We start from the raw sequence: 16408 nt of genomic DNA, 5'->3' as shown, positions 1-16408 counted from the left end.
AATAACTCAACAGGCATTAAAAAATAAAAAATACAAATACAAATGAACAAATTATAAATAAAACAGACAGGTTATATAGAAAACAAGGTACAAACTCTAAAGAATGAATTCATTGTTATGTTATGGCTACTTTGCAAGCAATCTACAGTGGTTTGAATCTTTGAAAAAGGGGTAAGAAATGTGAGCGGTATTATTTACAGACAAAACAGACCAGAAAACAGGAACAAAAATTAGTCATAGTGGATACTGGAAATAGCAAGTCTTTGTGTCACATTTATACGTAAATGTCCAATAATAAAGACTCAGGAACGGGGGATATAACTTTTTACTATGGACAGATTACTTGTGTGACAGGTTGCCAGCGTTGCTAGGCAACGCCTTTCATCCTTTATGAATAGGCTCATCAGTAGACCTTTTCCACCAGGGTGTGTGTATGTGTGTCAGGGAACAAGCACTCTGAACTCCTATATATTATTCTAAAAGCCTGGAATAATTAGAACAACGGAATTCAAAGTGCATTATGTTTTACATTATGGAGACTACTTCCCAGCTTTTGATTTCACACACAGTTCACACAGTGTGCAGAAATAGCTGGTGTCAAAATGCAAAAACACTGACTGTGAATGATTCAGTGACGGCGTGGCAGATGTCTGTATGTAGGGAATATATGAACTGTTAATTAGCTCCAACACTTTTCTCCTCTCCATTTTAAATCCGACAGGAAAGAATGACCCTTTGGAAATAAACCTGTTTTAACAATTAAAATTAGCTACATTTTAAGATAAAGCAGAATTACCCACACCGGACATTAGGCTTAACAAAAGGAAAATGAGAACTAAATGATTACAGACAAGGGAAAACATTATTCTATCAAGGTGTTTTTTGGGGAAAATGGATGTAGTGTGAACTTTTGATAGATAGGAGGGCTGCTAAATAATTCCTCAGGGTCATAATGAGGCTTATCTGGCTCTGCCTTTTGATTTAGTGCCAATCCCCAACAGGTTACAGTCATCAGCTTAGGCTGATTAAAAAGCAAGGGCTGATTTATCCATCATTAGTATGCACTGAACTTCAATCAAATTTTAGTTTGTTTGATTTTGGAAACTTTTGACAAGAACACTTTACATTTTGGACATTAATTCAACACAAAAGCTGCTATTCCAGAAGAATGAAATACATACGTACACATGCATCTGTTGTTCTCTTGCTTCACGTATGTCATAAAATAACAGTGGGTGCATTTACACTGTTATGTACAAAGATGCAATGAATAAAACAAACAGAGTCAGGCAAAGGTGCAGGTGAGCATGCAAGAACGGAGAGGGTTATATACAAGTCTCTATGTCCGTAAGCATTAATTGTACCTTGCATTCATCTACTACGACAGAATTGTTAGCAGTGGCGGTAGCGGTTGTGGTAGCGGTAGAGGTTAAGACGCACTGGTTGGAATTGTTTTCGTGATGGTTCTTCATGTCATCGTAATAAGATTGGGTCTTCGTCATCATTTCAATGTCATCTGATTTAGCTGCATGCGCGTCCAGCTCCTCAAGCTCTGCCTTGGACATGTGGTACACGATGCCTGCACCGTAGGAGTCACCCACCACATTCACTGAGGTCCTGAATCGATCCCTGAGGAGAGAGAAACCAGGAAAAAAAAGATGGTTTTGCATACTTGTTAATATATGAGGAAAATACTAGGTGGGAATTTCCAGATGCACAACAAACATAGAAGCAAAGGGAAGAATCAGTGTGCAATCACAGTATGCATTTTTGTCTTGTCAAACTCACAGCAGCCAGTCGACAGCAACCAAAAGACTGATGTCTTGGGTTGGCAGGCCTACAGCAGTCAGGATCAAGAGCATAGTCACCAGGCCGGCACTGGGAATACTGGCTGCTCCAACACTGGCGAGGGTAGCTGTCAAACTTAATGAAGACACGGCAAAACAACACTCAATCACATTCTCCAAACCCACTATACCTGAACACATCCTCCACAACCAACTCTCCAACCTGCACAACTCCCAGACACTAATCAATGTGAAATGGCTCCATTAGACAGCCACAGATGAAGACATTCAATCTCTATGGTACTCGTATAAAGAGCAGCAGCTGAAGAGCACCAGAGTGGGTCCTCCATCGCACATGAGAAGAGGCTTAAATGTGAGAGATGGGATGTTTAATTTGATGGTTTGTGGACTGATATGTCATAAAAATGTCATGCTGAAGGTCTTCCATCCTTGACTCACTCTATTAACAGAAGAGCATTTGGAAAAGGTGGTTACATATACTGGGTTAGTGTTTTTTGGGCTTCCTGCTTAGCATGAGACAAGGCACTAGCACAAGTTGTTGCTTTCTCCTCGTGGTTTAATTGAGCCAGAGAGGTTTTTCTGTTCACTGTTAAATGCTGCTACATTGCTGCTCTGTTTATCCTCATTTATTAAGAGCTAACCGTGTTTACTGAACTGCATCTCTGGGATCCATTTAAAGCCTCTTTAAATAGGGAAGAGAGCATTTAAGAGTCCTTTTAAGAAGCATCTCTTCATATAGGAATTGCTGAAATATAATGAAAGGTTTCATAATTTCAATTAGTGACATTTCCAACATTGCAAATCCAAGTCTTTTACATGTCGTGAGACAATAGCACACTTGACGATTTCAAATGAGATCACACTGTAAACATAGGCTTTTAACAGTGCAAATGGCATCAATTAAAAACTAAAATATGCTATGTTTGAAGTACAAAGATAAACTATCACAAGTTTCTCCTGACCTGACGGTGACAATCTGACCAGGGTCGAGGTGGATGCCGTTCATTTGGGCAATGAAGATGGCTGCAACAGCCTCATACAGAGCAGTTCCGTCCATGTTGATGGTGGCACCAACCGGAAGCACAAAACGAGTGACTCTTTTGTCAATACCCAAGTTCTCCTCCAGACAACGGAAGGTGACAGGCAGTGTACCAGCACTGCAGGGAAAAGCAGAAGACGGAAGGTTATACTTTGTATCAGTTGCATAAATATCTAAATATAATATAAACAGCTATCCATTCATTTTGATGCTTACCTGGAGGCTGTCCCCAGGGCAGTGATCCAGGCCTGGAAGATGCCCAGGAAGAAGGTGAAGGGGTTTTTCCTGACGATAACAAAGTAGATGCTGGGCAGGAAGATTGCTCCGTGGATGATGAGGCCAATAATCACAGTCACCATATACATTCCCAGCTGCCTGGCCACCACCTCCAGGTCCTTGATGGAGATGATCTTACCACAGATGAGACAGGCAATACCGAAGGGAGAGTACCTGGCGAAAAAAAGCTTTTGTTATTACTTTAAATTTAGCTATGAATAAAGAAGACAAAGAATTTGTCAGGACACTTCGACAAATTCTGCTTCACATAGCGACAGTCTTTCAAAATGTTGGAATGACATTAACAGTTATTTCTGACAATTAAATGAGTTTCAAAATGAGTCAATGAGATTCTTAAGTGATACTAACCACATGATCATGATGACAAGTTTCATCACAATCTCATTGAGGATGTTGAAGAATTCAATCATGAGTCTGGCCCTCTCTCCCATCTTGCCCATGCAGATGCCAAATGCAATAAAGAAACCAATCAGACCTGTGACAGAAAATCATGAATGTATCAACCTTTGAATACCAGTGTGGACAGGTGAAATGACTACCACATGAGGGAATTATTATTAAGAGTTTTACAAGACGTGAAATTCTGTAAATGCAATACTGTAAAAAATATTGCTTCTATTCTTATCCATGCAGCATGACCCTAGGGATGACAAAGACAGTTGTTCGGTCCATCACTTTGGTCCAGACTGAAATATCTCAACAACTATTAGATGAATTGGCATGGAATTTGATAGAGATATCCATCATGCCCAGAAAATGAATCCTAATAACTTAGGCGATCCCTTGACCTTTCTTCTTACATCAGCAGCAGGTCAAAGTTTTCACTTTTCCTGAGAAAAATACCTTCCATGTAATGGAACAATACAGACTGTCTGACTTTGATGATTCCTTGACTTTTCCTGTAGTGCCACCACAGGGTTCACACTTTTGAGAGAAATAACCCTTAGGATGAATTGCAACTTTGGTGGTCCCTTAAGTTTCATCAAACACAATCATCATGTCAAACAATCAGTTTGTTGTAGGCCTATAAATTGGTTTATGACCAAATACCTGTGAAACTAATGACATCTTTGTGAGCATGTTAGCATGTCCATATACTGTGTTTTCGGTTGGTTACATACCCAGTACATTCATGCCACTTTTGAACTGCAGGGACTTTTTGATGAGGAACTGAGGCTCCTTCGTAATGTTAGCCACCAGACCCTCCATGGTGGTGGCATTGACATCCTCCTCAATAGCCACCTCTACCTTCTTTGTGACTGTTTGGATCTGAGTTAAGGAGGAAAAGATATGAGTGATGAGTTTGATGAGCAATACTGGGCTCATGTATGATGTTCCCTATGACACAAGGCCACTCGACTGTCAGTAATCGTGTTTGCAAATCTGCTTCTTTGGTGTGATTTTTTTATCCACTGTGCATTTGGATTCCTCTGTTAATAAACCCAATCATTCCAGGGCTAACAGTGACTTCCAGATATCACAGAGTAGTGCAGCGATAATCAAACTTCAGCATTAAGCTGTTTATCATCTTGTTATTGTCTTCCTCCATTACCTGTTCGAAACAAGCCTGCACCAGGTTCTCTGGGAATAAGTTCCTGATCAGATCAAAGAAGGCATCCAAGCTGGACACGTCATCATTTTTCTCGCCTTGGCCCAGATTCTCCTTCAGTTTGGGGTTGCCGGGGTGGATCACTAACACCAGGATGACTCCCAGGATAGCAGCAATAATAGTGGTGGTCATGTAGTAGACCATAGCTCTGGTGCCCAGGCGACCACTGGATTTGGCATCCAAACCAGCCAGACCTGCAGCCAAAACAAGCAAGATCATGTTTACCTGGTAATTACTTGGATTTATTGAATGGAAGTGTTGACTTAATACTGAGGGGCATGAAGGCTGGAAGCAAAGACCATTAGGGGATTACATAATAGTGTATGCATGATGGCATGATGTATTACATGAAATAATTATGATTTCAAAATCAAGATTACAATAATAACAAGGCTTTTTCCTTGCCCTGTGTTTATTTTTAGCAGTTTCACAGCAGTGAAAGTTGTAGATAAAAGAATTTAGAGTTTATTTGCCCTCAAATTGAACTGCACATGAGCTGCTCAATGATAGTATCAAGTGTGAAAAGTTCAAATGTGGTAGTAAAATGTCTTAAATATGCAATATTCTTGTAATAATGCAATGTATTTGCTACAAGTGATCGGTCACACTTCACCTGTGATTAAACTGGAGATGATGAGTGGTAGGATCAACATCTTCAGCATCCTCATCAGGATGTCTCCAGGAAAAGCAATCACCATGACAATATCTGGGTGGATCGGGGAGGCAACGCGAAGCAACATCCCTGATACAGCTCCCAAGATCACACCTGAAGTGCAAGGAGGAGTGTGAGTGAGTGAAACTGCAAGAGTGTATAATGAGGAATCACAGAGAGAAAGTCAGGAAAAAGAAAATCAGATAATAGATTTGAATGGAAAAAATATTCAAATGAAAGCCTGTGTCAATGGGAAAAACATAGATATAATCTATGAATAACAAATGAGCAATGATTGCCTCCTTAAAGAAGCCATAATAACTGACCCCTGTCATATTAACTCAGTTGTGTTGGCGCTGTACAACAAGATGTCTGCTTAAAGAGGATAGTGGGTTCAGAAGATGAAACAGAAACTTGCAAAGAGAGTAAAGATCATGGAGGATTAAGATCAGAACTCTTTGAAGCATTAAGGAGGAGGCAGCATGTCAGACTCCCTGGTGAAGCATCTGTAATCTCTATAAAGCCAAAATGTTTTTGAGGAGTTTTTCACTTTGTAGCAGGGCAAGTAAAAGAGTCTAATACATGGATTCGATAAACGGAGGTAGGTAGTTGGTAGTTGTCCCTAATCTGAGGTTCACCTTGTGCCTCACTGGGATACTATCCGATGGGTTTTTATTGCTACCTTACCTATCCTCTGGCCTCTAGTCACTCTCTTGAATCATGAAAACAATGACATTTGAAAGAATAGCCCCTCCCTAACAAAGTCACTGTTGACCCCTTGACATATGTCTCTTCCAACTAACAGTTCTTTTCCTGCCACACAGGGTCTCTCCCCAAAATTAAAGATGACCTCTGTTTGCTCTCACCCCCCTGAAGCTCTGCCTACCAGGCACAATAGTTGGCCTCCGTGTCTGTCCGTCTCACGCCAGACAAGACTCCCGCATCCCCCCCTGTTGCTGCACTTCCTCTGCTACCACACCACTGCCAAATATCACACAGCCTGAGCCGTTGTTTAATAACACACACTGGAATCAAAAGCCTTCCAGCTTTTCTTTTTTTATTATTATTGTAAGCTGTTCTCTGTGCTTCAATCTATCCTCCAGTCTAGCAGCATCCTGTAGATTCTGCACACCCAATGGTTTTGGATGGCACTTGATTTCCTGTGCCTTCTCTTGGCCCATTTGCAAGTTCCAGTTCAGGCTCTTATCTGCCAAGTGACAGATGATCAATGATCATGCTGGCTCACTTGCTTTGCTTTGAGTCCTGCCAAGTGGGGTGAGATGTACACATTACACATGCTCACACAAACATCCATGCAAGCAAGATACAGATAGACAGGCACACACATGGCTAAATTTAATATACACGTGCATTTATAAAATTTTAACAGGTTCACAACCTTGGCTTATGAAATTATAAAGATTGGGCCACATAGCTCCCCTAAATGATGATATGATATGTGCTTATTAAACAGAAATCTGATTTAAGACCTATAACTAGAAACCACATCATTACTTTCCTTTCTTCTTTTTATTAAATCTCCCCCTGTGGCGCAGTGAGCCACCGCTGTAATTACAATATTTTTCATGCCCCACCAGAGGCTATTTGGGTGTCCACTGCTGCAGAGAGCTTTTGATAGCAACAGGTGGCACAGAGCTTGGGAAGGTCAGGACACCCAGTCATCTTACAGTCTGGTACACTGCGCAGGCACAGATGGCATCTCCTCCTCATATTACAAGCAAACTGCAAAATCGAGCTCCGGGTTAACAAAACACTGAGCTCAGTGGTGCTTGGAGCCCGTCTTTCGCATGCCCTGCTTTTTAATAGGTATTTAAGGGAGAAAGAAACAAAAAAATACACAGGTGATGAGCTGAACTTACCAAGGACGGTGAGTGTGAGCAGAAGGTTCTTGAACAGCTTGGAGCAGAGTGTGGCACATTTGGACTGAGGCCTGGCCTCAATGGGCTCCAGGTGACTCTCGTGCATCCTCACCTCAACTTGTTTAGGCATACTGTTGGCACTGTGAGAGAGAGAAAAAAAACTGATGAAATGATTTACCAATAAAAGGCAAAAACAAGCTGAAGCCCTTCCTAATCAAAACTTTACCATACAGAAACATTAATCACTATATATCATGTATATATCATGTGGTCTTGTTCATTTATGAGAACAACTTTGCAATAAAAGTCAGCATCAAAAACCAGAAATCAGATCCTTTGGATGTGTATAATGTCACTGAAACCCACCATATAGTAAAAAGAAACCAGTCCAATGAAAAATGTTAAGCATTCAAGTGTGTTGCCAAGCTGTCACTCCAACACTGTTCATGGTTACTATAGCATCCAACAGATGGAAGCTGACTACAAGCTGCTGCTTGTAAAACTGCAGTCCTTTGGGGCAATACTTCAGACACGAAGCGCCTCAGTCAGACAGTTCATAAAGACTGATTATGTGCATCTCTTAAGTATAGCATTTTGTTAAAGATTTTTTGTAAAGAAGTTGCTCTGTATTTTGATATAATAACATTTGGGGTTTTACAAGACGTAAGAATTTACAGGCATGTCTACATTATGTGATTTTTTCGACAGACTTCTTTATGCTGATAATAACTTTATCAGCATAAAGAAATGGTGTATATTGTTAGGTAGATTGTATTTTGAATGCAAGTTTCAAACCCTGATATATTACAGGCGTACTTTATCATGCCAACCTAATACAGTAATTGAATTAATTAGGGTATAAGGTTGTTCACATCCTCTGTGAAATGAAAAAGTGAAACAGATGCTAACTTGATAATAAAAAAGTCTGATGAATAACAAAGAGGAGGAGCAAACACATTGACTTATACTTATACACCCACTTACACCCTATATTCTCTGTCTCAGTAATTATTGTGTGATAGTAAATTTAGAAGCACACAAAACCTCATATACAATTGTAGGAAGAGGGGGTTCAGTCCCACAGCGTAATTAATTGAATGAAGCGTGATTTCCCATTACAGGCAGCACAGAACAGTTTCCTGCAGTTCCGTCGAGGTATGAATGAGTTTGTTAGTGAGAAGAGAGCCAGCTGTGTCTGTCACATGCCAGTCAGGCAGGTGTTCAATAGCTCTGTCGGAGAAAGTGATTGAGAATGAGAAAGGAAAAGAGGCGCAGTAGCTTTTTGTTCATCGTCTGCTCAACAAGTTGCAGGAATAATCTATCAAATTGTCTTTGCTCGGTTTGACATTTTTTTTTGTCTATTAGGAAATAGAAACGTCTCTGTGTTGCTATTCAACACCAATAAGCCCATGAAAATGTCTGCTGTGATGAATTACAAAGAAAAGCAAAGATGAAATAATGTGACTCTGACCTTTCACCTCACCCTGGGGTTCATGGCCTAAAACTCACAAATGGATGCCTCAATAGTGAATTTTTTTCTCTCTCTCTTTTTGTCCTTATACCCTCCCCCCATAGTCCATGATGAAGTCAGAACACTTCATAGATATTAATCATGTTGGCTGTCAAGTTTTCTTTCAAAGCTGAAACTTGATCAAAGGCAAGACAGGGAGCTCAAATCAATAGGAAACTTCCTCCCAACCAAAAGCTCTTAATGGTGTTATTGTTGTTGTGTAAGTAGTCCCTAATAATTCCACATGAACACACACACACAAAGACTCACACATTTACACACACCTCCCCCAGCTTTGTGTATTGCTGTGTTGTGAGCTTGGCTATAGGAAGACCAAATGGCCAGCTTCCAGGCACACAGATGGACCAGTCCTATCTCATCTTATTAATTTCAAAGTGAAGTGTGAAATATAGGAAATACATACAAAAAGCAGACAAACGGTAGCCACCATTACACTCTGGGTTATTTCATCCATAGGAAAAAAGCTGAATGGATTAGAATAATTAGCATTACCATGTTATCCCATTCCATAAGAGTGATGAGGGCTGCTAATTGAATTTTTCCCCTTTTCTCTCACTTGCATTATTTTTAGCAGTGAAAGAGTAAGTGAAGCAGACGTTGGCCGTCACAGAGGTCGGATATTATGTTGTCATGATCCTCTCATTAATGCTTCTCTCACCATGTCAGAGACATATGAGAGAGTGGGCTTCTGCGACCCAGTGATAGATGAAAATGAAAATGTATAGCAAAGAGTAATCAACTGCAGCAGAGGACTATCATTTCCGACAGGAGGAAATAATAATGTGTTTTTTGTGTTATAGAATAATTTTGCTGGATGGGAAATGATTTCCTTGTCGTACATAATTGTACAGCTTTCCTTAATAAGGCATGAGCTTAGAATTAATTCTCTCTGCCTTATAGAATAATTCGGATATTAAGCTTCAACGGATCTGAGCTTTTCTTTTGGAAATTGTAAATACAAAAAAATGTCACTAAGATGTACAGAAGAGAACAGAACCTCATAATTCAACAGTCATGACATTCAAATACAAACACACACACACACACACACACACATAAACACACACACGCGCGCACACACACACACACACACAGATCTTCTGCGCAGTCTCTAATGGGATCATCTGATGAAGCATTTAATCTTGGCCAAGGGCTTAGTAGATTAATTGCATTACAGGGCCGTAAAGCCATGAAGAATTAATGAAGGTCTTAATAAACCAACACCTGGTGACAACCCAAGTGAAAGATATTCAGATTCTCCCAAACTATAATTCCCTATTCACGTATGCACAAGAGAAGTTAGAGAGGATCCCTCAAGTCTTCATATCTTCACAAATAACAACTTAAGAGGTCAATTGCAAGAGTGTTACTGAATCATTCAATGACTAAAGTGAATGAACAGTAAAAAGAGTAAAAGCCTAATGTGCCCAGAACTGTAAATAATAATAATACTTACTTCATTTCTGTTGGAGTTGAGGTAAGTGCTATATACATTGACCAGGGTCAAATCTCCAACCTTTGGTATTTAAGAGTGAATCAGAACAAGAAATTGTTAAGATGATCCCGACTGCTCCATCAAAAAATGTTGCCAGATGTCAGCAGATAAGGTCCCAAGTACAGCCAAAATTCTGCTGACAGCTAGCAGCTCTCAGCTGTCCACCAGCTCTTCCAAGGCATCCAGAGAGGAGCGAGTCAACACAGCCCAGACACAGACCCAGTCACAGCCACAGCAACCTGAATTGCCCCATCTTGATGTCTGCAAAAAACCCCTCAGCCCCCACCCCCTGACTCCACCACCACCCACAACCAGCTACACACAGAGAGCACACACACACACATACACACACACATGCATCCAACAAACCTAGAAATAAATAAATAAATAACTAAAAAGAAGAAGTGGGGGAGGAGTCAATATCTGAGCTTAAGAGTCAAATCCCCCAGGGGCCCTCATTCCCTGGACACTGTAATCCCCCCAGAGAGCACACTCGCAGACTCATCCAGCTACGTGGGATAGCGAGGCAAAAGCCAGGCTTCTGGAGATGAGCATGATGATGCCTGCTAATGGCACAATGCAGACAGCAGTGCTTTGTAAGTAGCCCTTTTGCTGAGAGGGGAATAAACGACAAAGGAATGACGAATGGAAGATTTAATATCCATAATGTTGCCGTTTGGGGGGTTTTAAGATCATCCTGATGGACAACAGATGAGAGTTAATGTTTACTGTTCTCTGTAGTTATGCTACAGCATATTATGTCATTCTTGTACCATAGTGGTCCAGGAGCATAATACTATGAGGTAGACTGTAAATGGTTATGTCACATGAGACCACTCTTACAAATCATGATAGTCAAAGATATAAGAAATGCGTATAAAGTCATCAATAAAAAAAAAACATATACTCATTTAAAAAGGGAAGACAAAATATATTTTCTATCTTCCAAGATACTAGCAAAATAAGGTCTACACATTCAAATCAAACACATTCCATCAATAGATTTACGTATCCCCACTATTCAATAAAACTCCAAAGCAATGAACTCCAAAGCACAAATGACCAACGTGATTCATGTGAGGATGGTGTCACGCTGATTTCCCTCTAGTCTCCCAGCAGCATGGGACTTCACATTGTATTGAGCAGTATCACATTATTCTAATTAGGGAAATGTGTTGGAAAGCTATTTCCTCTTCAAACAAATGACCAACTACGCAACAAAAGCCAGAGGAATCCCATCTCTTGCAGCAGAGGTTGTGTCATGAGAAATCACTCATCCTAAATCCCTTGACATGTCATACTCAGTCAAAAGACCCCCTCAGGGAAGAGAGAGTATTTTCGGGATGGGAGCGAGAGACTAGGACAGAGCAGAAGGGGTTACAAGGGGGAGAAAGAGGGACACTAGGGGAGAAGGGGGTATTGGGGTCACACCAGCACCTCTCAGCCAAAAGAGGGGCCTATGAGGGGAAGGCTGAAGCAGCCATCCCTGCTCTTGGCTGGTACCATGTGAAGCTCTCTGCTTCCTCTCTCTTCCTTCTGAGGGGCTTTGTTTCACACGCAAACAGTGGCAGTGGCCCCAACTGCCCGGCCAAGCGCTGCATCCAAACTGGCAGTGGTGAGAAAAGTAGGGAGGGGGTTCGAATGGGAGGGGGTATAAGGGTATAGCGGGAGGGGAGGGGGCAGTGGGCATGTCCAGAGTGCCAGTTCTTTCAGGCCACTGATGTCATGCCTCTGCCCACCGTGGGAGAGCAGCGGAGGGACCAAGGCGCCCCTTTCTCTTTCCCCCTCCACAGTCTCTTTTTCCAGGATGAATGAATCTTTCAGAAGCTGCGGCCCATTGTGTCCCATAATCGACGGCGATTATCCCGATTTTATGCTGCCTTCCCAGTGCGAGGAGGTTCCCTGAGTGCTGGCATTGAGGACTGCTGCGATGCAGCAAGGACCACGAGGAGTTGTCCTAGCAACACTCTGCGGCTTAGAGAGAAGGGGATGAAGGGGAAAGAGGAAGCTCACAGCCATACACACACACACACACACACACACACACACACCCATACCCAGCATACAAACACATAGCCTGCACACACACCATATAAAGATGGGGCACGGCTTGAAAGATTAGCAAACAGATATACAAATATTATATCTTTACCTCACCACAGATTTCATTTTATAGATAAAGAAGTAATTAAGCATTCACACTATTTTAAAAGTGTCACAGGACATTTCTTTGGCAACCATGCAGCATAATTAATGAGCTACTGTCACACGCATACAATGCCACTCTACCATCCACAACATGTGCTTACATAACAATTGACAATTTTACATTAGTGACCGGTTGCATGCTTATACTTGTCTAATTCAGGTTGTTGGGACACATACAACAGAGGAAGATGTAAATGAGAATACAAGTTTCCCACTGGTCTCTGGAGGGGCCCTGTGCCCGTTCTCATGACTGGAGCATCACAATATACTGTGAGGTAAAGACAACTGGAGCTGGGCCAGGCTCCGGATATATCTGGCCCCTCTGGGCCTCACAGCCACTTGCCATGCAGTGGGAAGAAATGGGCTCACACATACTGGCTGCCTAGGAGCTGTGAAAAAGCCCCCCCAAATGAAGCTCTCAGCAAACACTCCAGGTTGTGCTGTGCATAGGAAGTGGGAGATAAATTCCAGCATCTGAAGAATGGGAAGCTTTGTCACTCTACGCGTCTCAATTATGTATCCCTAGATGGTTGTCGGGATGAATGCATTTAGTGAGAGATAGTGATAGATAGATGTGTGGAGTGTCATGCAAATCTGGATTATTCCATCAGCAGTGTAACCTCTAAGAGTGCTGCCTGCTAAGATACAATATCTCCTATGAGTGGAGGGACCATAGGAGAAAACTTTCCCATCGGGTGAAAGTTGGCTCATAGATTCAACGCCAAATACCAAACCACAATCAACACCGGGCTTTCCTATTATTCCCAGTACATGGGACAACAACTGCCCAAATGAAATGTATCTACCAAGTGTTTCATATATGCCTGTGATCTGCAAAAGAATCCTTTAAATGTGTGTGCCCACTGTGTGCATATATTCATGTATATCAGCCTCTTCCCAATCTACTCATCCAAAGCACGCAACACACTTGGTCCAATCTTCGTTTTCCTATATCAACTTTTATGGGTAATAGAGTGACTCCAAACAAAGGTATGTGGTGTGCAGAGTCACTCAGTGGTCCACTTGAAAGCTGTCTTGAACCACTTCCAAGTGAACACTGGAGTGAGAATACAGTCTTATCAAAGACTTAACCAAAGAAGTTCCACACTAAATGAAGCAGATTTTTGCTGATATTCACTGAAGTTAATTCAATGCTGTCAGTCACTGTTTTTGGAATGAATTAAATAATCTATCCTTTTTTTAATTATTATTATATTATTTATTATTTTGCTTTAATTATTATAAACTAAACAATGAAATGTAAGGTATTGAAAACTTAAATGGACTAAAAAAAGGTAAAAATGTTTATTGAGTGAACTTACTTTCTTACAAATGTTTACATCTATATATAATGCAGTTGTAAATACTTTATTTTATGTATTAGCTACTATTGATTGACTGCTTAATACCACATTTTTGGGTGATTATTACAGTAAGGTCTGCTTTAACTGTGAGCAGTCTGGTCTTGAAGGGTTAACCCTTCCATACAGATATGGGGTAGCAGGGCAGGCATTCAGTACCATGGTCAGTGACACAGCCCTAGTTCCTCAGCTCACAGTGACCGGAGCTGCAGTGCTTAAAGAGTTTCTTTTACCACAACTGATCCTACGTGATCTTAAGGATAGAAACATACCATAAACATGTAACTATTGTCAGATGATTAGCATGTGTCATTGTCGTACAAACTGTCGACAGACAGGAATTCACACACAAATAGAGTGACCTCTGGCAGGTGTTTTTCTGTAATAATCTTACAGAAGAAAACCATTCTCCTTCTTGGTTATCATGTGCAGCAATGTGGTTTATACATTGTATATGACTGCTGTGACACTGTAACTCCTGTGTATATGCTTTTCGTAACATTTCCATTTTTACCATTCTATTTTACAGTCTGGGTGCATCAGCATTGTAGCAACGCATGATTGAGCCATACTGTACGTGCCTGTCCCTCAGCATCCTCTAAGGTTTCCCTTTGTTTGGCACAAGTCTTTGTGTCCATAATGAGGCAGTCATTAGAGAGCCTCTGGGAATCCGGAGGCTTGTGTTGTAGTCTGCATAGGTCTCTCAGATGTGACCAATTCCACTGTAATTATGTGCTAACAGTCTATTATGCTGGGGAGTGGTTGTCATAGGAATGAATTGGGTGATTCCTATTCATCTGGATAATATCTGCAGAGAGACTTAGTTTGACGCTATCCTATCCAACCACAACCCACTTAACAGCCGATTCTACAGCTGTCACTCAAATATAATTAATTACTCATACCAACATGACTTTACCTCTCCACATTTAAGTCTCCTCTTTTCTCTTTTTTTGTTGCACTCAAAGTGACCAACTCCCAAACTCTCTGGCATTCATATTGCATATCTCAGCCTTAAAACCTCTCACTCTTTCCTCCATCATGTTCTAAAAATCGTAACTTTGATGCTATGATTGCAGCAGTCTCCTTCAAAGCTACAACCACAAGGATTTTGTTACTGCCCATCCAGTATCCCCTATCCCCAGCCCCAATATTTTGCCTAAAGCTGCACAGATGAAAGGTCAGTGGTAAAAAGAAGTTCATCCATAGTCATGTTTTCTTGCTGTACCTCCCCACAACCTCTTCTATCAGATGAGGTGTCACACAAATCTCATCTCTTTCTTCCTATAGCTGCTCATGTGTTCATACCGGCTGCATATGAAGCAATGCTACTATCATTAGCAAAGACACATCTGTTTAACAGAGCTGGCTATATAGCAGCATGCAGCTTTTGATGGCTTTGGTCCGATCCCCACAGGAGCTCATTAAATCTGCCAGTAAGGCAGGACCACCCCACCCCCTACTAAACCGCCGCTATGGTATACCCGCTACATTGCGGGGGGGGGATGACAGAGGCAGAGAGAGAGGCGTATAGTAGACAGAGGGAAGGGTGGGAGGGGTGAAATGGCAAGAATGCCATATAAAGATAGATGTGTAACAATGTATGGGGGAAGGGTAAAGGAAAAAGGGGGAAGGGTGGAAAAGGAAAGGTGTGGCTGATGAAGGTAAGGATGGAGACAAAGGAATTGAATGGAAAACAGATGGGAATATAAGTGAAGGTGGAGAGAAAGGGTTGGACAAAGGTCAGATTAAAGCAATTAATTGAAGTGGAGAATGAGATGGCGCATGTCGCTACATATACATACAGTATATGAAGGGTTTCTGTGTAATCAGGTTCTCTGTGGATACATGAAGAGCTGACATCTGTGTTGGGCAGCTGGCCCTATGAAATGGGATTAGTGCACAAATCACGTTTCATACATCACTAAACTCACCTGCCACACTGTGAAATTTAAATATATGTAGACGATACATGCATTTACACTGTGTCTCCCCCCCAACTCACATTTGTGTAAATACAAGCACATACACACACACACACAAAAAATATTACAATGTTGGCTGTGATCATAAATCTCTGCTGGTCCAGTCCTGTGGTATTGGAGGCGGGTTGAGGGGGGTTAGAGTCTCACTCAGGATTTGCCAATAAGAGGACTAAGGAGGATGGATGTTCTCTCACTAATTAAACACTGGAGTCTGTAGGGACTGAGCATAGCCTGCAGCAGTGGCCGTGCCCCTCTCTCCTCACACTACCCCACAGTGTTGACATAAAGGGCATTCCTGCACACACACACACACAACCCATTAGCCAGCTAGGATGGTCAAACTCACAAACACACACACACACACACACACACACACACACACACACACACACGTATGTACACATTTCTAGCACATGATAATCCTAAATTTGTGCGTGTGGTTGATAAAATGCTAAAGTCAATAGAAATAGCTTAAAATGTTCTAATGAAATTATTCTAGCCTCTAGGGGTAGCTAGGTAAATTAATGGAAAAGTCACATTTTA

At 41.4% G+C, this 16408-nt stretch overlaps 1 protein-coding gene across 3 annotated transcripts in view; it reads right to left on the bottom strand.

Annotated features, from left to right (window-relative positions):
- slc1a2b (solute carrier family 1 member 2b) overlaps nucleotides 1-16408 on the bottom strand; it is a 31322-nt gene that overhangs the window by 4901 nt on the left and 10013 nt on the right. The window contains exons 1-10 of one of the 3 annotated variants that reach the window (XM_051383575.1): nucleotides 10273-10551; nucleotides 7286-7425; nucleotides 5367-5519; nucleotides 4697-4947; nucleotides 4266-4413; nucleotides 3493-3619; nucleotides 3064-3297; nucleotides 2771-2965; nucleotides 1789-1923; nucleotides 1365-1629 (exon numbers count right to left, since the gene is read on the bottom strand). In XM_051383575.1, coding sequence (XP_051239535.1) covers nucleotides 1365-1629; nucleotides 1789-1923; nucleotides 2771-2965; nucleotides 3064-3297; nucleotides 3493-3619; nucleotides 4266-4413; nucleotides 4697-4947; nucleotides 5367-5519; nucleotides 7286-7425; nucleotides 10273-10310 — 1686 coding nt within the window. In that variant the 5' untranslated portion in view covers nucleotides 10311-10551. Of the gene's footprint in view, nucleotides 1-1364; nucleotides 1630-1788; nucleotides 1924-2770; nucleotides 2966-3063; nucleotides 3298-3492; nucleotides 3620-4265; nucleotides 4414-4696; nucleotides 4948-5366; nucleotides 5520-7285; nucleotides 7426-10272; nucleotides 10552-16408 lie in introns of those variants that run through there. The other 2 variants (XM_051383577.1, XM_051383576.1) reach the window with 2 other exon arrangements.

This window comes from Dicentrarchus labrax, unplaced genomic scaffold, assembly GCF_905237075.1.
Source record: "Dicentrarchus labrax unplaced genomic scaffold, dlabrax2021, whole genome shotgun sequence".
Lineage (NCBI taxonomy): Eukaryota > Metazoa > Chordata > Actinopteri > Moronidae > Dicentrarchus > Dicentrarchus labrax.
The sequence above is the reverse complement of the archived record's forward strand: the minus strand, read 5'-3'. Positions and strand labels throughout refer to the sequence as shown.